Source organism: Pezoporus wallicus, unplaced genomic scaffold (assembly GCF_028554395.1).
Source record: "Pezoporus wallicus isolate ANWC-B61680 ecotype Strahan unplaced genomic scaffold, APGP_CSIRO_Pwel_v1 scaffold_11491, whole genome shotgun sequence".
Taxonomy (NCBI): Eukaryota; Metazoa; Chordata; class Aves; order Psittaciformes; family Psittacidae; genus Pezoporus; species Pezoporus wallicus.
The window spans coordinates 2,512,525-2,534,442 of NW_026642649.1; the positions used below are offsets into that span (position 1 = coordinate 2,512,525).

A 21,918-nucleotide genomic window follows, 5' to 3' on the forward strand; every position below is an offset into this window, starting at 1 on the left:
AAGGCGCCAGTTGCCCTGGTATATTTGTGTTTAGCTAGAGCAGGAAATGCCTTTGAGAGAGAAGTGAGGGAAAATGGAGATTCTTCTGCGTCCTTTCACTAATGGTTTGCTTTGAGGATAGGCAATGATTACGCGCACCTCTTTCCACCCACAGATCTAAAAGTGCTTTATTCCCTGGTGGGCAAATAACACTAATGGCCCCTTTTAGAAAAGGCTTAAAGTGGCACTTCCAAAGGAGTTACCCTGCTCCCACTGAATTCCGTGAAGGTCTGGATGCACAACTGGAGGCCTGCCTTGAATTCCCAGCCACTGACATCCACCTGAAGCTCAGGATAAGTCAATGGCAGAGCTCTGAACCCCCATCTTCTCACCGAGCCCCCAGGCTTGCAAGTATTTATGCATGTGTTCTCAAACTCAGTCTGGTTAACTACTGAATAGCTACTAACCTTAGTACGTGGTGGGAGTGAGGGCAAAATAACATACAAATACTTTGTAATAGAACTAAACCTGTTCTGCATCTCTTGCATTGTTTGGCAAATGCGGAACAAGTAACAGGCAACGCAGGAATGTATTTAGTCAAAGTAAGCAATCCATATCTTTTGATAAAATACATTCTATATTAATACTCATTCACCTTCAATATACATGAAAATCCAGTTGTCTATGTAGAAAATTCTTCATTCTCAGCGCTGCCTGCTCACGCTTCGGTTCAGCAGCAGGGCTCAACACATTCAGCTCCCAGCAAAGTGAGAGGGACAAGAAGGCTCAGCTTTCTGCAGGACCAAGCCTCATGCACCCCCTGGTGCACCTGATCCCGCAGGTCCCATTTGAAGGCAATCCCGCTGGCTTCAGTGGGAATTTTGCAGGGGTGAGCGCTGCAGAAGGGCCCCCCGGCTGTCCAGCACTTGCAGTGTGGTATGGAAGTCACCCACATGCCATATGGCATTCCAACAAAAAAGGTCAGTTAGTGAATATAGAAAGTAATAGATCCACATAAATCACAGTATTGTGGTTTTGCAACCAGATTAACGCTCAGCTCCCCATGAACAATCCAACTGCTATGCACAGAAAGGTAGCAGAGTGCAGTGAATAGTTCAACATCCTTTATGCAATTACAAGCACTGGATCTTCGTCTTTCCTCATTTCAGGACTTCCTGCCTATCCTGCTGCCACCCGGAGCCCAGTTCTCCACTGGGCCATCTGAAGTCAATCCTCAGCACTTTGGCTGGTTCAGGTCGCATCTGCACCTCTGCCATGGGCCCCTCACACCATGCAAGGGGTGCAAGGCACCCTCAACTCCCACTCATGTCCACCCCTGTCCCCTCCCCTCTGTTGTGCCAGCACCCATCAGTGAAACCACTCGCTGAACCAGGGGGGATTGATCCAGCTGGAAAACCGCCTGTCCATACGAATGCATGGGGTTATTTCCCAACCAAACCAACCCCACAGCACAGCTCACAATGCAGCCGTGCCCGGGGCTGGTGCCGGTGTGTGTGCACGCAAGGGGTGCAAGCGGCCAGCAAACCTGAACAGCAGGACTTTGCCTCCAGCTTGCACCGCTGTAAGCTATGTCTTGCATTACATTACAGCAGAGGAAAGTCAGCCCCTACTTGAATGAGCCACAACCAAAGGACTGGATGTTGTGAAGAGAAAGGTTCTCCCGATGCAAGGCTCTGTTTAAGGCCATGGCACCTGGTTTAGCTGGGCAGGAAAGAAAAACTTAGGGACTTAAAGCATGGATGGAAACCACCACTGGTCTTTCTTACACTTTATTTTAGTAAGCAAAAAGCCTGTTGCTGCTGTACAGTGTTATACAATGAACTGCCATAGTCCTCATGTCACTGCTCCATAGAAAATGTGCTGTGACTACCATGTTTATGCCTGCATGCCAAAAGAATGTACAAAGTCGCACTAAGCTCTGTTTCTCTTCCACTTCCTTTTGATAGTCTTAAACTCTGACTTTTACAGTGTCGCAGTCACTTCTGTGCACACCTCCATACCACCCTGGTTACGGAAGGCCTTTGCCCAAGATTAAAAGACTCAAGTGCTGTGCATCTCTCAAGCCATCATCAGAAATGTAAACCACTATGAAAATTTGCTGTCTTCGGTAATCTTAAAAAGAAAAGTCTTTAACAAACCTACTGAAAAGGAGACATTGCCAACAATAGGGTTTTCAGACCGGTCCAAGCTGTTTCTAGAAGTTGTCCAGGCATTTTCTCTTCGCTCACGTGTTGCTTTATAAAGCTAATACTGTATAAAAGGGCTCTTTGAAGCATGTGACCTTCATTTCATTAGTTTTTAAGAGTCTGAAAAAGGAGTAAATTTAGAAACGTTTTGCTCAGTTGTGGAAAACGTCTGTATTACAACAGGATCTCCTCCGCTCCTCCCATGCGCAGTACAAAAGGCAAGTAAATAAAGACACCCTGCATCTTCACAGTCTGGTACTCATCCAAGTCACTAAAATCTATGCAAAGTAGGTACAAAATACAAGGGGTCTTCTTCTCCTGTAGACCAAGACCCCACCAAACCCCCCCTGGGAAAAAAGTTCCCAGCTAAATAAAACCTCACTAGCTTTTACATCAGCCAAGGTAGTAGCAGTATTTTAGCTCCCCTCCAATGAGATGTAAATGCCTGGACCAGCTCAAAGGCCCAGGGAGAAGAACAGGTCCAGCATTTCAAGAGCCAGGTGCTGGTTTATACCCTTATGGCTTCCAAGTTAAGTTGCACTTCAGTTCACGATGCCACGAGGTTGGAGATATAATTTAGCAGTGGATTAAAGAAGCGCAAAGCTTGAAGTTGGTTGTCATGCAGAGGTGGGATAGGCGATGGCTCTTTTTAGATTGATTTGCATGAAAGCAGCATTTGGCTTTGGATCATACGGTGTCGGAGGACCAGGGTTGGTTACAACTGCTGATAGTTATTACTCCCAGTCAGTAATGCAGCACTTGCAAACTCAGGTGTCAGGGAACCAACATCCAGATGTCTGACACCAATACTCCCCTGGGTTTCCTGCTTCCCACTGGTTTTGTTAAGCCTTCACGTGCACTTCTGCAGTGCCGGCCATCAAACTAGCGTTTTTCAGGAGAAATCTCTCCAAGTTTGGTTACTTTGTCAAAAACCCTGTTTAACTAAACAGACAAGCGCAGGTGGTGTTTGCTCGCTGCGCTGGTGCCTCGGAAAGGGCACCGGTGAGGACTCAGCCCTCTCACCGCACGCTTCCCCCATCCTCGGTACTCTACATTCATGTCAGTGAACGCTACTCTCGGACACAAATCGAAGAGACAAGTCAGCGACAAAACTACTTCTAGGCTGATAACGGCAGGATGCTACCAAGACAACTCCATAGAAAACCCACTGAAGCAGGAGCAAAATTCAGGTCACTTCTTAGCAAAGCTCATCACAGATTATTATTATGATTATTATTATTAAATTCTTTTAAGCCATTTTGTAAAACCTTTATCCTGGGAGCCAGATATCCCCATGTGATGTGCTAGTTGGAACACGCTAACGTGGGACCACCTGACCCCACCTGGTACCAAAGGCTTCCGAATGCTTTTTAGCTTCTTTGAAAATCACTGCTGACTGACACCCATCTGTTGGTGATCGGCTTCTGGTTCCTCTTCTTCCACATCCGCGTTATACTCTTCAAATGCGTCATCATCAACATCTGGAAGCCCAAGTAACTACAAAGAAGAGAAAATACTGTGTAATAGTGAATTACACACTCATGCAGCTTCACTGGAAATCTTCATACAACACTTCTTGAAAGCCTCAAACCCCAGAATGTTCGCATTGCGTAACAATTGTGACTCAAAATCTTTCTTTCCCTCCTGTGGTATAGAAAGATTGGACAATGCATCCTCACACCAAATTAAGTGCTCAGAGACTGGAAGAGAAATAAAACTAAAGCAAAGCACTTGCGAAAAGCTTTGCCTTCTTCCCTGAGGTCGTATCACCAGTTGTTGAGTGTTTAGACTTGGCAGTGGTTTCACTTCAGAGAGAACCATGGCAATACTGCAGCAGTAATTACCTTGGTTTAAGACTGTGCTTGGCAACCATATAAAAGTCAAAGAAGAAAGCATCCTCATGCAGAACTTGCTAGCATGGAGTAGGCAGTCTCTAAAATCCAAGGTCCCACCATGTTAAGCGCATCTCTTAAACCCTTCACTCCATCACACCAGACAAAGCCCAGCACGCTGGGTGAAGCCCTCGCAGTGAAAAATACCGTGATTTGAACTCAAAATTGACCCAGTCCCTTCAGATTTCTGCAAATTAGATTCGGGCTTGTGAAGAGCTGCCAGCCTATCTTCCTCAGATAATGTCTGGATGCCTCCACCTGATGGATCTGATCACTGCAAAGGCACTTGTTTGCTAATAGGAATGTGAACTTCTCACCCTCCTTTAAAGGGCTTCCAAGCCAAAAGAAGTCAGAAAGGTAGATAAACCAAATAACAGCCAAAATAACACACCTGTTGTGTAAATCCCATGTTAGAATCCTACACCAGCAGCTACTAACAGCCACAAAGCAAAAGCACGTGCCAGGCTTCATTGGGAATACCGTGCATTTAGCTTGCCAGGGCTGGAAGAGCATCACAGATGCATGCAGCTCCCTGGCTGGAGAGGGACGCCGCTGTTAGCTCTCAAAAGAGGCAAAGCCCAGGAAAATCAGGAGGAGAGTGACACTGGCAAGGCTGGTAGCATGAAAATGAGCAGGCTGTGGCGAGGCAGGTATTTAGGGACCTTAACTAATTTAGTCTGTGATCAGCATCCAGAATTAGTCAGTGGACACAAACATGATGCGCAGAAGTAGCCTCTGGGTCCAATGAAGCCTGTATTCTTCACTGTCGCTGTGAGAAAAGCAGGCGGTTTTAGTTGCAGGGTTTCTTTGGCAGGGAAATGGAAGGAGAATTTGCTGACTAAACCCCCTCCTTCCCAGTTTAAAAATACTCATGGAAAGACCCCGAGCTGAAACCGTTCCTGTTTCCTGAGCAGAACAAAGAGTAAATGCTCCTGTGCATGCATATTCTTCAAATCAAATGTTTAACTGAATGTGAAACTCCTTGGTTCGCTTTCAGCATGCGGGGGTTTTGCTTCATGTTGAAGCTAAAATTAAACTACTCCGTTTTCAAAAAGCAAAAGCAAGGCCTCTAGGCTTTCTTATCCCCCAGTATTAGTTTTGCTAAACTGACTCAGTGTATTCTAATTAAATGTGAGTGTTGGATTGCTCTGGTTTTATCACCTGGCAGAAAGAGATTTGATCACATTTGGTTTTGCCCAGCCCTGGTTATAATTCCTCCTTGATTTCCAGGGAAACGAGCCAAGGGGTCTTCATTTTATGGGATACCATAAGCCTTTCCCATGCAAAAGAAACACATAAATACACAAGAACCATCAAGAAGATGCACGTGATCCCAAAGGCTGGAGAGCACATCCTGCTTTTCACATATCCCATCTCCCTCTGCCCTCATGAAACACAGCTCTCCTCTCCCTGGCACAGCATAAATCAGAGTGATGTGGCAGACATCAGTGGTTTTACACAGCGTAGAAAGCATGGGGATGGGATGCAATGGGATGGGATGCAATGGGATGGGATGCAATGGGATGGGATGGGATGCAATGGGATGCTCTTCAGAGAGAGGCACAGTTTTGTTCTCTCACAGACACTTTAGGACCTTCCAAGCCACCAAGGACCTCAACCATGCAGGTCATATCTCATCACTTCCCACACCACTGCAGACCCCTTACTGCTCTCTGGACTGCAGTGATAGATCAGCCCACACCTTGACCCCAAGGAGGGAGGATCAGGGTCCAAAGTGCAGGAAGCTCTACAAACACTGGGCCAAAGCAGAAGGGTATCTAAAAGATGAGGACAAATAAGATTATGAAGGTGGATTGAGTTGATCCTAGACCAACTCCCACCTTGTCTTCCTTCAAATACACGTTTCTGCTTCTAGCCCATATCTACTTCATCTAGTAAAGTATCAGCTGTGTGGCAGACTTGAAAGGACTTAAATGGAGAGTGGAAACAAGGAAGAAAGAGGTAAAACAGGAAAGGGATGTAGAAAAAGAGAGCTGATCCATCAGCCAAAGGAAATCAACCCAGGAAGGCAGAAATGGGTAGAGACAACATGCCACCCCCCCCTCTTTCAGTAAAGAAACAGCTTGACCTTGTCCACAGCAGGATTTAGAAGTACTGTTTAGCTGTTGCAGGTTAACCAACACTTGCTAAAGGCATTGTCCAAATAAATATCCTGCCCTGGCACTGTGTTTATGCCCATAAAACATAAGGGAGAGATGCTTGAGAGCAGTGAGGGCTGATAAGCAGCCCCCAGACCACCCTCTGCCTCCTGCAAGCAGGGAACAGCATGGAGCAGAGGGAAATCTCTGTCTCTCACTGAGATCTCCCTGCGATTGCTCTGTTACCTCCATGCTGACAATAAGGTGGTTTCATTAGCCCAGCAGAGAAAGGATGGGGGAAAACACAAAGTAACGCTAAGGAAATACTTTTCCAGCACTGAAGAAAAGTGGGTCTGCTATGGCAAAGGCCTGAGTGTGCAAAATAACTCGTTTTATACCTCCATTGTAACATCCTTCACTTTAAAAATGTCACTACATTCCTTATTAGTCTTGTCTGCACACACCCATACCTCAAATGACCTGGCTCTGTTATGCTGAGGCAAATCTCCCAATACTGGGTCAAAGGAGAACCTGAGAAACTTCATCTTTGTGCTGTATCCAAGAAAAAGTGAAGAGAAGTACTTGGCTACAGACTGAAAGAGGACTCTGACACTTGAGGATGCAGTTTTTGAACAGACAAAAGCATAATGAAATGCAACAGCCTGGAAGCAAAACCCGAAAGATGCAGCTTCTAAATGAAGGAGTTTTTCACAGAAGCATAATGATGAGAAGAAAATGTGCCCAGCAGTGTTGTATCCTTTAAAGCCACCTGAAGACTTTAAATCAAGACCGGGTGTCTTTGGAAAAGACACAATACAGCTCAACTAAAATCTATGCGCTTGGCTGTGGGAATCACGGGGTGAAATGGGATGGATTAATGAATGGCCCAGACTATATTGAGCATATTGGTTTCCCTTCCTTTGAACCTTTTTATTCTGAGGAGTAGCTTAACTTGGTTTGACTGAAGCAAATTTCTCAGGAACTTGAGCTACGCCAAAATAAACGTGGTTCAAATGAAATAAGTGATCTGTACTGATTTAATTAAGTCTTTTTGAAGTCCTCTTTAGTTAAACCAATGGAAGTTTCTCCTCAAAGACAGAGCTTTTCTGAGCAGGAGAAAACAGCTCTGAAGATCCAAGAGCCGAATACAGTTCTGGGAAACATATTTATACTTTTGTATGTTTGCACAATTACAAGCAGCTGTCCTGACAGATCAGATTTCCAGTCCCTTCTAAGAAAAGTGTGCATCTGTTCCATTTATTTCCAGTCTCTCAAAGGATCCTTTAAAACGATGCTCTTTAATGTCAACCAGCTGCGGTGGTCCGTGGCAAGGCAATGCAAGGGATTAACACAGGGAAGGCCAGTGTTTTCATATTCAGAGCAAAAAGGAGGGCCTGGAGCTCCCATACTTGGGAGTATAAATATGGCCCTCAGTCAGCCTTCCTGGGGACATCATGGGAGCATGGTTCCGGCAACAAACCTCCACGCTGCTCTGCACCAGCCCCAGGCCCTCGGAAGGAGAGGCTGTGCAAACACGAAGGACAACAGCCGGCCAAATTCACCTCCTGAGAAAACGCAGGCTTTGACCCAAATCTTGGCGTTAAACGAGGACACAGAAAGCTGAAGAGCAGCGAAACAGACAAATACAAGCCCACTCCCCACAAAACCCAGCTGCTGCTCTAAATCCCTCTCGAGCGGCGACCGCGCTGGTGTCTGTGGATACCAAGTGGTAACCATCCCAACAGCAAAATCTGGACCACCTGGGAGAAGCCCTGTAATGAAAGAAAGTGCTGAGGAGGAACTGTACTTCCAGCTTTACTCTTGCTACTCAGACCCTTGCAGAACTGAGCAATTCCAGTGCCAGGAAACAACTGCCACAAAGTCCCAGGGTGCCGAGTCGCATCCCGCTCCTCCGAGTCAGCACTGCGCCAGCAGGATGCGACTGCCACCGGCTGCCACACCAGTTGGCCTTGCACTCCATGTGGGAATCTCAGCCTCGGAAACGCAGAGATGGAAATAAAAGGGCACCTGGCTTCCAAGAAACGACTTCCAATTGCCTTGTAGTAGCTTATGCGCTAACACCCCTGCACCTTGACAGCCGACTGGACACGTAAGCCCTGCAGAATAAAGCCACCTTGCTCCACCTAATGCTGCCCTATTGAACGTCACAGGTACCTGTCAATGTTTACAAGTAAAAAAGAGGCACTTACAGGTCTGAAGGATTTGAAGACTTTTTCCAGTATCTCATGGAGTGTCTTTTTCCCGCAGGAAGAGATGTAATCCTGTGCGAGCTGCAGGAAAGGTAAGCAGTCCTCACTTTCGCTCCACACGTGCTGAAAGGCAACAGCAACACAAGAAAGAAAAGGCATTAACAGGAATCCCACATGATTTTATAAGGTGATGTGTTGTGAACATCTGCCACAGCACACTGGGCCTCCCTGCAGTTCAGACCCGTGCTGGGGACCGGACCTGCGGGCTGCTTCACAAGCTGCACTTCTGAGAAGGAGCCTTGATTTTATTAACACAGATACATCAGAAAGCAGGGAAATTGATCCAGAAGAGAAAAAGTCTTATGACTGCACCAGTAATTGAGGGTACAAGACACCTTGTGCACATGCGTTTTATTAGTAAAGGTGGTTTTGTTTCACATCAGCCCTACTCAGACCTGGAAGTCACTTTGGGTTTTCTCTTCTTCTGCATCATCTTCTACAATAAAGCCCTCTGGCAGATCTAAAGCATCCCTTTGTCTTCCTGGAATTAGTGGAATTGTGATGTGACCCTGGAGGTGGAACTCGGTGTGTAATCCTCTTGATGATGCAAACGAAAACATGCAAATTATACCCACAGGTTACACCCAGAGCTGAGGAAGAGACATCCGGGCACTCACAACATCCAACACCTCATGCCTCCCTCCGTTTTGAAGTTTACTTCTCCTAGGTTTGAATCTTCTCTTCCTGGGCAAGCACATTTAAACTCACTTAGGATATTCCTCTCGTCTTGCTCTTCCTTTGGGGATACTGGTTCCCCAGCGTGGTTCTGCAGAGCCTCTACCAAAACTGAGGCTTATTCTCCTGCTATGAGGTTGTCTGAAACGCAGCTGGTGAGCCACGGTGGGAGCCACAGGCAACAATGCTTCCTGCACAGAAAGGCAGCACGCAGCTCAAGCTAATGCGTGCTTTTAAAGACCTTCCTTTGAAGGCTTCACGCATGGGACTGTCTTAGATGGCCTGCTATACAGAGAAAGCATAATACTGCAAAATCCATTTGAGACTCGTACCTCTATTTCTGCACAGCAGCTCTTTTCCCCAAAGTGATGTGCGGGTTTTTATGGTCCTATAAACAGTAGATTATGCTTAAACAAGGAATGAGCAGGGTCTCTCTGAAGCTTAACTAAGATTCAGGGGAAGAGACAGAATGACAGATGTTTCAATCCCTAACATAAGGCTTACGTGTCACCTTCCTGTTCAGCAGTGACTACCTGCCTGGGATGCAGCTTTACACTTCTCGAAGGAAAACACTACTTAACATCACCTAAGCTCCATCTTTAAGACAAAAACTGCAACTGCTTTGCTATGAGCCTCACCTGACCTACATTTTCTTTGCTGCTTGTTGCATTTTACAAGCATAAACATAGTGAAATGTTTTGTTAGGAATAGAGCCCTGCCTTGTTGAGTAGGTTCTGCTCTTTCCATATAAGCAGAGTCATCTCTTAACCAGTCTGGAAATAAGAAGAAGTTCTTTACAGTCTTGCCAACTCTCAAAGGCACATACCACAAGTCCCATGGTACCTTCATGCCATCTTAGAGCCATGGGCCTTGTACTCCTATAAATAGACCACCAAATCTCAGCTTCTGTTAAAACAAACAAACAAACAAAGTCTGCACTTTGAGACTTGTAGGGCCTAAAAAGGCAGACAGTCCCCCAAGTGAACTCAAACGAACCCTCTTTCAAATATCAAATGAACACTTTCAAGTAACAACATTTTAAGAACAGCCCCAAGATTCTGGCGGTCTGGCCCGTGCTTTCTTAATGCTTGTGTTAGCAATAACCCTTTAGCTACTTCTGATCTTGGCGTCCACCTCAAGAGCTGGATGCTGCAGCTCGCCTATACCTGTTGCAATCGTTTCTATGTGTAAAACGATCATGACTGCTAAGATCCTGATTCTTCTTTAAATTAGGGCTTCTTTTGACTACCAGAGCCATACACAGCATCTTCCACACAAATGAAAATCAAGCCATGCCCTTTTATAAATAACAGCTAATTCCTTCCCCAAGGAAAGTTAACTCCATGTTGTCCTATCGTGTTTTTAGTCTCTCAAGCTGCACCATGCTTTAGACTCCAGTGTGAATTTCTCAGCAGTAGCGCAGAATAAGGTGATCTAGCACAAGCGGAAAACCTAAGCGAGTAACTTGATCATTGAGCCTCTGAAGAGAGGGTTTTTTGCACAGCAAGTCAATAGCAAGTAAGGCTTCCAACAATTTCCACATCTGCAGAAGATGTAGGACTTTGTCTGCAGCAACAAATGCACTACGAAAGGTCTCTCGTGCCGTAAGCGCATGCACCTCATTGTGGAATCCGGAATTCCATCTTCTTCCCAAGAAAACCTGTTAATAGCATGAATTATAGAATCAATCATACAATCACGGAATGGCTTGTGTTGGAAAGGACCTTAAGATCAACCAGTTCCAACCCCTTGCCATGGGCAGGGATGCCTCACACCAGACCATGTCACCCAAGGCTCTGTCCAACCTGGCTTTGAACACTGCCAGGGAAGGAGCATTCACCTCCTCTGGGCACCCTGTGCCAGCACCTCACCACCCTCACATAAAAACCTCCTTCTTTATATCTAACCTGAACTTCCCATTTCAGCTTTATCCCCTCATCCCTTGTCCTATCGCTACAAATCATGGTTGATCAGCACCTACACACAGCACATAGCTGAGGCAATTCATGGGGTTACATCTGGAGGGGGTTGCTTTCCCTCATGCCTTTAGATGATTCAGTGCTGCTGAATGACAAAGTCGCTTGCTAGACCACCTCTTTCTAACCAGCCCACCTATTGAGCGCAGCAGGATTTCTTTGTGGGGATAATTTGACTTGCCAGAAATAGTCAGACTCACTCACTCTGTTCTAAACTGCAAGGAAATCTTGCATCAAGGTGGCACCGTATATTTATTTGCTTTATCGGTTACTTTGAACACCCGCAATAACACGGTGACAAAACAAATTGCAGTCTACATCACTGCAACCCTCACCCCTATTGATTTCAGCTATACAAGTCCAATTAATTGCTTAACAACACCATGAGCCTCAGCAGCTGAATTATACATAGTTCAGCTATCTAAAACACTGATTCAGGGCATTTTAGAGTCCAGGTGGTACTGAAAACGTCAGCAGGCATCTAGAAGGGTCTTCGGCATCCTTGGCATGTTAAAAACCTAGCCCATTTAATTCAGGAAATTAAAATCCTAGGATTGCTGTGATCTGGAATCTCTGATTTTATACGAAATTCAGAGTTATTCTCCATGGCAGCTTTCCCATGTTTTTCTCCTTCTCCCTTTTCAGTTCATCGTGCTTATCATTTCCTACTTACAACTGGGTTATCATAGACTCCTCAGCCACCTCCTACATAGCTTTTGAAGTCGTATTGTTATGAAATGAAGACATAAAGAAAGAGAACAAGAATATTGGGCACTAAACGCTTATTCAATGTAAGGCTCCTTTATGAGAGTTACAGGGTGCAAAAAGGCTCTAAAGTGTGTCACTGTGAATTCTGTTTATAGTTACTCACTTTCCCATTCCTCTGTGTTACTGGAGCCATGCAACAAGGCCCAAGTGCAAATGGCAATCAGTCCCCTGGCTTGTATTAAGTCTTCTTAAAACAAACTTTGGCCTATAATAGCTCATAGAAAGGCATCTTACCTTCTGGAACATTAAGAAATCCCAAGCAAAACAATAAATGGCTGCAAAAAAAAAAACCAAGATAGCCAAGCTGGGAGCAGAAATTAATTACCACAGTGCACTAGGAGCAGCAAACAGGATGCTGGTGAATCAGCTCATTCGTGGTCCTTCATCGCACTGAAGAGATACCATCAATGGGAAAAGGATTGAGGATTACATCTATCTGCCTGTCTTTAAAGTATTATCACAAAAGGTGATTAAAGTAATATTGAGAAACAAAAAAATACAGAAGAAAACCCTGATTCTGGTTTTCCACTGTTTCTGTTTCACACTTGACAGGAGCTGTTCCTTCTGCTCAGTTTTACTTGGTGACTCCAGGTGGGGAGTCATCCCCAAGGTCAGTTTTACTCCTGGTGACTCTGAGTCCTACCCACAGCAACCCTGGAATGAAAATACTTGCCAAAAAAAGAAAAGAAGGGAAAATGTGGTTGCAAACCCATAGAAATTGCCAAGCGTTGGAAGCATGGGAATAGGATCTGAAACTGCTTCAGATTTAAGTTGACTAGATTTTGTTTTGAGTTTGCTCAATTATTGAGCAGCGTATAAAGAAACAATACGTGTCTGAGAAAAACAATGAGCTTTCTTTGCATCTTCTGATATCATTAGCATCCAAGCACAGATTTAGCCTAGTCCTGCACTGGATTCGTATGTATCCCTGCTTAAGAGTCCAGCAGGCATGGCCTTTCCCGGGCACAGGCATCTCTAAGAGGCATCGAGTGCCAGGGTTTGATAGGCTCATGGGTGCTGGGAAGAGGAGTGCGCAGTGCTAGTCCCACCAGGGACCAGGATAATCCGCGCTCAGAGATGCTCCACTGCCATGGCTGGGACTGCGCCTGAAGGTCTCGTGTATCCCTGGACAGATGCATAACTAAACTCCTAACAACTTCTTCCATAATTCAGCACGTCAGTCTGCCCGACGGGATAAATAACTGCCCTGTTCGAGGGGATTTGTGGTCCTGGAAAGACACTTCACTGCTCTCTGTTTCCATGACCCCATCGGTCGAATGGGTCCACACAGCACTTACCTATTGGAAAGCGAATTAATGAACACTTGCCAAGCAGATCGAGGGATGAAAAGTTGGGAAGGGAAGGAGCTACCGCATCCCTATGATAACGCTCTGCGCTAGGAGCTATTTGCTCTTTAAACAATGAAATGAAGTCCTTTGGTCGCAGTTAACCGGAGCTTCGCAGGTTACAGACCCCGCGGCGAGGTGCCGCTTGCCGGTGACTCTTCCTGCACTTGTTCTCACCACCGGGAGGCTCTGGGGGAGGGGAACACACCACAACCCCCATCCCAAAGCCACGGGGTTGTTTTACCGGTGCCTTTTCAGCACGAACTCGACGCTGAACTCGGCGACGGGCAGGGAACGGGGCACGGCGGCGCTGGGCCGGCACCTGCCCGGGTCCCCAAACCGCGGCGGACCCGGGGTTGGGGGGGGGGGGGACGGGAGGGGGGCGCGGCCCTCCTGTCATCCTGACTCCATTTTATTCCTGCCCATTCTCCATTTGCCGTGACAACCCTGCCAGTCCGCCCGCCCCTGGCCCCGGGAGGATGGATGGATGGATGGGTTGATGGATGGATGGATGAGTGGATGGATGGATGGGTGGATGGATGGATGAGTGGATGGATGGATGAGAGGATGGATGGATCGGGATGCGGGGGAGCAGCAGCTGCAGCCCCCGCAGGGAGCAGGAGGAGCGGGGGGATGTTCGCACCCACTCCCCTCACCCGGAGCCCGCAGCGTCCCCGGGCCGGGTGATGGGGATGGCGAGGGGGGGCCCTGCCCGCAGCCCTGCCCCTGGGGCCGCCCCCCACCTGCAGCGGACTCCATTTTGCAGCCGGTGGTGCGGCGCTAGGGAAGATTCCCCCCCCCCCGGCCCGTCCCCGCCACCCGCGGCACACACGACGGGAGCCCCCGCCGCCGCGGCACCCCCCGCCCTCTAACCCCGCATCCCTCCGCCCCCCGGGGACACGCACGGACGGAGGGGAGGGGGGGGAGCGTCCCAAAGCGGTGCCGTGGCCGCGCACACGCAGGGATGCCCGCGCACACGCAGGGATGCCCGCACACACGCAGGGATGCCCGCACACACGCGTGACCGGCTCCCCCCCTTCCTCCTCCGGTCCCCTTTATGGGGCACTCACGAAATTGTCTCCGCAGGCGGCCTCCGGGCAGAGCACGTAGAAGGAGACGCCGGGCTCGGCGTAGAAGTCCATGCGGCGCTCGGTCTCCTCGGCGGCGATGAGCTGGAAGGGCGTGCGGGCGCACCAGCGCTCCGCCGCCTCCGCCAGCGCCTCGAAAGCCATCCCCGGCCCCGGCCCCGGCCCCGGCCCCGCCGCCGCGCTCCTTCGCGCCCAGCCGCCCGTGCAACCGGAGAGGCGGAGCAGGAGGTGGGGTTTGCTGCAGGCAATGGGCTCGACGCCTTTTGGCTACTTGGGAGGAAGGGGGGGGACAGGGACAGGCACACACACACACACATACACACACACCGGGAGCGCGCTGCCGGCAGAGCCCGCCCCAGCCCCGCTGCGGCTCTCCAGAGCCGGTGCCCCCGGAGCTGGGTTCTGCGGGAGGGACCCAAAGGCGAGGCGCTGCCCCAGCGCAGGGAGGGGGGCTCGCCCCGTTGGGAAGACGGAGGGTTGGTGCCAGTGACGCTGGGCACCAAGGGGGTTGCGGTTCGGTTCGCGTTACTCTTCCCGGTATAGCCAAGGGATTCTCTATGTGTCTAGTAGACGCATGGGGTACAAGAGGTGACCAGCGTTTAGAAAGGGCCTTAGATTTGCATCCGTGCCACAAAAGAAAACAAACCCCCACAGACCTGGGTGGGTCTGCGGAGCCTGGAAGCCCAGGATCTCATAGAGATGAGCAGGTAGCACAGAACACATACATGGCGGTGGGTAGAAGACTTTACATGGATAAAGGCAACACTGGTCTTTAAATAATGCCCAGGTGCTGCTGCTTATCTCCAGAGTGGTGTCACTTTGGGGACCTTAGAGCAGCTTCCAGTACCTAAAGGGAGCCTGCAAGAAAGCTGGAGAGGGGCTTTGGACAAGGGCCTGTAGGGACAGGCCAAGCGGAATGGCTTTAACCTGCCAGAGGGGAGACTGAGATGAGCTCTTAGGCAGAAGCTCTTCCCTGTGAGGGTGCTGAGGCGCTGGCACAGGGTGCCCAGAGAAGCTGTGGCTGCCCCATCCCTGGCAGTGCTCAAGGCCAGGTTGGACACAGGGGCTTGGAGCAAGCTGCTCTAGTGGAAGGTGTCCCTGCCCGTGGCAGGGGGTTGGAACTGATGAGCTTTAAGGTCCCTTCCAACCTCACCATAATCACCAGCTCAGTGCTAATGACACCACAGAGAAAACCCTCTGCTGGCACGGGAGCAGATCACTGAAGTATCAGAAAACACCAGTGATGTGAGTACTTGTGCAAGCATAACTCAGCCCCTTTGTGCAAGTGGGATGTGATTGCCTGCTGGTTTTGTCACAAAAGGATGTTTCATTTATTTCATATAGATATTCTGGATATAGCCCTCATTTTTGGGGTGCTATTTGAGCAGCAGTGCTGCGCACCCCTCGCTGCACTGGCAGCTGTGCTCTGGCTGTGCAAAGCGTGGCAAGAACAACAAACCTCCTGGCCCAGATGTCTCACATCCCAGAATCTGGGGGTGCTCTTATAGGTACATACCCTGCTCCCCTCGCACCACCTGTTGCAGGGGAAAATGAGGCAACACTGAATAGCTAGGAAGGAAATCCTGAACCACTTACCATTTCCCAAAGGAGGTGGGGGTCCTGCAGAAACCCAGATGGAACTAGATGATCTTAAGGTCCTTTCCAACCCTAATGATTCTATGATTCCATGTGACTGCAGGCTGTTGGGAGCTGGCGAGGCTGTGAGTCTTGTGCAGGGTTTTGCAGCTTCATCACTCAGTGTTGGGTGCTTGGTGGTGGGGCTTTTCCCAAAGGTATTTCCATAATTAGCTTGAAAATAGGATGGGGGAATCCAGCCCTTTCTCCTAAAATGTGACATCGCCAGCTTGCCTGCAACCAGTGGGCAGGGAGCCACTGCCTGGGCAGGTACCTCCCCTGTCACAGCACTCCGCTGCCAAGGTCAACTCCGACCCCATCAACTCTTTGTGCTTCCCCAAGACTTGGCCTTGTTTTCTGTCCTCCTGGCCCATAGCAGCAGGGGGAGGTCAAGGCTGCGCTGCAAGCAGACACAGTTTCACATACACGGGGTTTGAGTGTTGACGCTTGCAATTTATGTGCGTTTTCAAAGCCCCACATGAACATCTTTTTAGTCCTTAAAACGTCACTTTGAAGTATGCGCTGTTCGTTATCTCCCTTCTGTGGAGCAGGGAAGCTGACAGGCTTTGAATGAGATTTTAAATACCTTATTGCAGCCTGTGCTGCAGACTCCTTTGTCGTGTCTGGCAGTGAAGCCATTCAAACCAGGCAGCCGTGCTTATTTGTTTATTTACATGTGATGGGGCTCTTTGCCTTCCGCCGGTACCTGAAAAGCAGATTATGAAAACAACCCAGTAAAAGACAGTGATTTTGGCAATGCTAGAAAGCAACCTGAGGACGGGCTGCTTCCAGAGCAAGCCGTGCTCGGCAGCCCTGGCCATCATGCCAAAGGCAGGGGCTGAGGGATGGCAGTGTGCACATGAGGTGGATGCCCTGCCTGTGACAGCCTTCAGGCAGTTGAAAGCAGAAGCACTCCCTGCTCATTTGAGTAGAAGCGCAGCAGTGCTGAGCTATGTCTTAGCTTTCCCAAAATACTGTATAAATCACATGCGTGGTTTTGCTTCCGACTTGCTCCAAATACCCATGAGCATCCATGCCCCAAAGGATGGCCACGTAAGAGGAGCAGCTGTCTTCCTGGGAGAGAATAGGGGAGGTCGAGAAGCTGTCTGTTGTGTCAAGGAAGGGAACCTCTACCAGGGGGAAGGTATTTCCCTCTATCCTGTGGGGAGGCACTCACATTTCCATCTCCCTCCAGGACACAGCAGTTCCGGTGTTTTCCATCACCCAAATCCAGGCCATCACGAGGTCAGGGAAACGTTGCTACCACGTTTCACAGGGATACCACTACCCAGTAACTATCGCTTGGTCAATGCAGAGCTTTCAGTGGTGCTTGCACCATCACAGCTCCACAGGTGTTTTCACCAAGCCTGTAACAGCATTAAACAACCTGCTGCAGTAGTAGGTTCTTCCAGGGACTCAAAATGAGTGACTCTTGCCCAGCAAACCAGTTTTTAACTGCTGAGCATCTACATTAAGGTTAATAAAGTGCAAAATTCCTGGATGCTGCAATATTTCCAACCTACCCATCACGTGCTGCATCCTCCCTGAGTGTACAACCCCATCCTCTGAGGCTGGAGTCCAGCAGCCAGCACACCGGTGTCTCGGTTCCCCACCTACGCTTTGGAGGATACTCAGCTTTCCAGAGCATCTAGACAGGAATTTGGGTTTGTCTTGTCTTTAATGAGGAACGTTGCTCCGGCTGTCATCTTTGCTTTGGGCTGCTCTTGGGTTTTAAACCCATCACCGTGGTAAACGGAGTTGAGAAAAGAGCAAGAAAACTGTGAAGAAAGATCCGAGCCAAGAAGATGCTGTCGAGGTGAGTTAGAAATGCTTCCCAGTTAAGTTTTAAACTACCAACAAATGCTGGTTTAAACTCTGTACAGAATGAAGACCCCGCTGCTCCCACAAATCCGGACATCCTCCTCTTGAAGTCAACGGTTGAGCATCCTATTGCTGTGGCAGTAAGAAATCAAGCAAGTGACAAAAACCTGGGCTATGCAAAATCCATGTGCTGATTAGGAGCTTTCCCTGGTGGTGCTCCAAAATATCAAACAGCCCCCAGATCTGTCCTCCTCCAAGTCCCTGCTTTTTAGGAATAGGAAGATCATGTGCTAAATGTGAGGGAGAACATACTGATGCTGTGCCATCTTCCCGGTCCTGCAGGCAGCTAGTTCTGAAGTCTCTATTGCTCTTGTAGACCCGGACCAGCAGTATCACAGCACAGTGCTGGGTGTACTAATAGCTGTGTCTCCACGCTCAATAGTGCTGTGCATTCACTAAAGCAATGGCTCATTACGTTTGTGATCAGTGTACCAAACTAGCATGGAAACATTTGATGGCTCAGCAAACTTAATACATGAGGCCAAATCACTGCACCTGAAGCTCCACAGATATTTTCATCCATCCTCTCTTTATTCCGACCCTCAAAGGCCAGCACAAAGCCTTCGTCCTCTGCATGTAGGTAAGAGCAGCACCAGCTGATTTTGAAAGCAGCTGGTTTTCCTTGAAACTCCCTGAAGCACAGGTTGCGTGTACATTGAATATCCAGTGCCCGTTTGGAAATGCTGTGACTGATCTCAAATAAAGACACGATAGTAGGAGGGAAGAGCTGTGAGCTTTGTTTAGGGCCAGCCAGCTGAGGGTCAGCAAGTAGCCAGGCAGACGTGGTGAGAGGTGAGGCTTGGTGAGCCCAGGCTGAATGCAGGGATGGGAGAAAATGGGAGGAGAGCACAGGACAGCTTCTGCCCTGGCATCTCTTTTGACACAGAGCTCCTGATACATCAGGGTTCCTGCCTTTTTCACCTGGAAGTGCCTGCCGACACTCTTGGTTCTCGTTGGATCTGTGTAGCCATGAAGCAGACCATGCCAGGCAAGCCAAGCAGAAGGTATGTTGTGGATTGGTTCATTAAGAGCTGAAAGGTGATTTTGCAAAGACCTGAATGTCAAAAGGCACCATAGCCTCTTCAGGCAAGCAGGATTTTGTTGTCAATTTGCTGTCCTTTATGAAATTGAAAGGGCACAGGCCTGCAGACTGGCCTTGATTTTCAGATGAATCCCTCCCCTAGTATAAAAGATATTCTCATAACAGTCCCAAATTAGTTGATTGCTTGAAGTGCCAGAATCCTTAATGCTCTGCTATTTTAAACATATGGAAATTGATTCAACACTTATCATCTATTTAGAGATGTAAATTTATTGATGCCACTTCTTCAGGCAAGCTCTGATACTTAGCTTTCTGGGCACAAGCAGGTTTTTATGACGACTTGTGATTTTAACTCCAGTGATTTATTTTCCTTCTCAAGGCTGGGAGAAGCAGAGGAAAATTGACCATATTGTCTACTGAGAGGAAAAAGATACTGGTACAAGCACTGGTATGGCAGATACTGCCTTATGAAGACATGGCAATATCTGGCCCATTGTAGCCTGAGGGTCCTTTCCCAAGCATGGACACTGGCCCACATCTTGTTCTAGCTTCTGTTGCAATTGCTCTGTCCGTAGGTCCACACTCATGTTGGAAGCATCACTCATTTCTGTTCCTTGCTTTAGGGGAAGAGAGGTGAAAAACCAAGTGCAGACAGTGACAGCAATGACATTGGCCAGGTCAACACCCTGTGGCCAAGGAAGCTCGCCCCTTCCCAAATTCAGCCTATGCTTCTGAAAGCAAAAAAGCATTGATCATTCATCTGCAATTAGAAGCTCTGGTTCCAAATGTCAGTCTGCTGGGATACCTTCCTGCACAGACAAGCTTTGAGCTGATGCTGTGGGCATGAGGCTGCTATTAGATGAGAAAACCTGCAGCCTGGCCCTAGCTCTGCTGCTGACAGCCTGCTTTTTGATGTGGCGCAGTCAGTTAGCACCTTGTAAGATGGAGATTTGTCTTCATTACTTGGGAATGCTGTTTGTGCCTTGAAGCTGGTGAAAACACAAGTTTCTCCTGTGGAAAAGTTACTTAAAAACAAAACAAAGAAGGTTAAATCTCAGCCTTTCGATCACGTGTTCTGATTCAGCATGATTCACGTGTTAATGCCGCACTGAGAATGCCTCTATAAAACCTAGCATTAATTTTGCTTCTGGGATTAAGCAATATTTCCTAATGTCTTTCTTATCCCAGGATTTTTGCAGAGAAGCTGCTGGAACAAGGCCAGTTCACACAAGACGCCCACACGTTAGCTCAGGTCAGGAGAGCACTTACGCAGTGAACGCTCCAATCCTCCCCACTCACCCTGCTGCAGTCAGCATCGTGGAGAGGGAACGAAGCGGATTCCCCTTGGGTGAAAGGTGGACATCGCGAGCTCAGCATCTTCTGCATTATGGACCTGCTTCTGGGCTGGATGACTTGTAGCGTAAACACAGCTGCAGCGTATTTACTGTACCTTAAAATCTCTTGCTGGCATTTGGGAAGCGAGTTCAGTGGCTGGATTAGCTAACCACCAAACCTGGTATCTTAACCGGCTCACGTTAAACAGGGACTTGAGCTTCTTGTTTACGCCACTGTTTATGATGCTGAGCCCAGCCTCAGCAGCAGGGAAGAAAAATGTGGCTCGGTTCCTGAGGAACATGTCAGCCTTTGCATAAACCTGAAAGAATTCATTTGAGGTAGGACAGGGTTACCTCGGAGCTGGGTTTTGGAAGCGTTCGGGCACTTCGGGGATCAGATCCAATCAGTATCTGTTCTCCCAGGGGGAACTGGTGACCTCCCTAGTCTTAAGGTCCACTAGCTCTCCTTTGAAAAGAGCAGGGAACCACCAGAGCCTGCTGCTGCAGAGTGGTCCCCATCCCTACCCTTCCCTTCCACGTTCACTCTCCACTATCCAGACCCAAGCAACCACCTCTCTTCCCTAATTAAGCAGTGACTGTGCACTTAAATATACTTCTTACATCATGAAGGAGAGGATGACAACCAGGCACTCAAAGCCTGTCTCCCTCATGCCAGTAACCTCTCGTGTTGGTTGTGCTGGGCTATGGTGTGCCTACTGTGTGCTTACCAAGCTCTGGCCACCTTTGTTGCAATGAGCATCTAAGTCTTGTATCGCAGGCTCTATGTGCCCGGCAGTGCCATGTTCCCAGAACCTACTTGGAGCACTGGAGTGCTGCTCACTGATACCTGTTTTCCTGAGCAGATCCTTGTTAATCTTTGTTAGTGATTGTAACATCTGGCAGTAGGAAAGCATTAAGGAAGTACCAGAGCTACGTAGGAAAAAGACAACTCCCAGGTTACAAACGGGTGATGACAGAACTTATGGGCTGGCTGGGGCTGCAAAGAAGCGGACAATTACATCTTGCAACACACATAGGGAATGTTCCCTTCCGAGCAGGCTCTGTACAAGTGTGCCTCGGAGGTTTTCACACAGGCTCCTACAACAGCAATAGCTGCTCTGGGAAGAAACACAGGTCAGCAATGTCATGTAACACCTCGAGCATGATACTGAATGCGCTTTTACACGCTGCCCTTCAGAAAGCCCTGCTTTTACAAATGTTCAGGGCAATTAAAACCAGAGGTCTGTGAGAACCTATGGATTCTGTGGGAGTTCACATCAAATTCATGTGATTCCTCCCAAGTTATCCCATCGATCGCCTCATTTAGCTTGTCAGTGCCGTTTTTAGAACACATGGTTCAACCAAATCCAACAGCACACAGAAGAAAACTATGTCAGCCTGGCTCTAGCCCCTGCTTCTGCCAGCATCTGCCCCAAAAGTAGAGAGACGTGGGTACGCCCATCACGTGTAGCACACAGAAACTCACCGGCAAAGCTAAATGCAACTTAGCAGGGCCAAACACCTCACCAAAACTCTTCCACTAATCCCTTTAGCAAGGTGTTCTTAACTCATTTTTTATCCAACCTCCACTCCCTTCTCCTCCCAGACACAGGGCATGGGTAGCAGCGAACTGTGTATTTTATTTACAACGGTGCAATGATCTTAAGCTCCTTCCCAGCCCAAACCTTTCTATGATTCTATGAAATAAAGGGACTTTGAAGGAGGA

General features: G+C 48.4%; 2 protein-coding genes across 3 annotated transcripts in view; one reads left to right on the forward strand and one right to left on the reverse strand.

The window, feature by feature from the left end:
* Positions 1–21,918, forward strand: part of SH3BP5 (SH3 domain binding protein 5) — a 163,320-nt gene that overhangs the window by 40,670 nt on the left and 100,732 nt on the right. The gene's annotated exons all lie outside the window — the stretch shown is intronic.
* On the reverse strand, positions 1,757–14,528 carry MTURN (maturin, neural progenitor differentiation regulator homolog). The gene is made up of 3 exons (XM_057431615.1): positions 14,283–14,528; positions 8,388–8,510; positions 1,757–3,683 (listed from the first exon to the last, which is right to left on the reverse strand). Exons 1-3 carry the CDS (start codon positions 14,442–14,444, stop codon positions 3,573–3,575), a joined length of 396 nt encoding a protein of 131 aa, XP_057287598.1. The 5' UTR covers positions 14,445–14,528; the 3' UTR covers positions 1,757–3,572.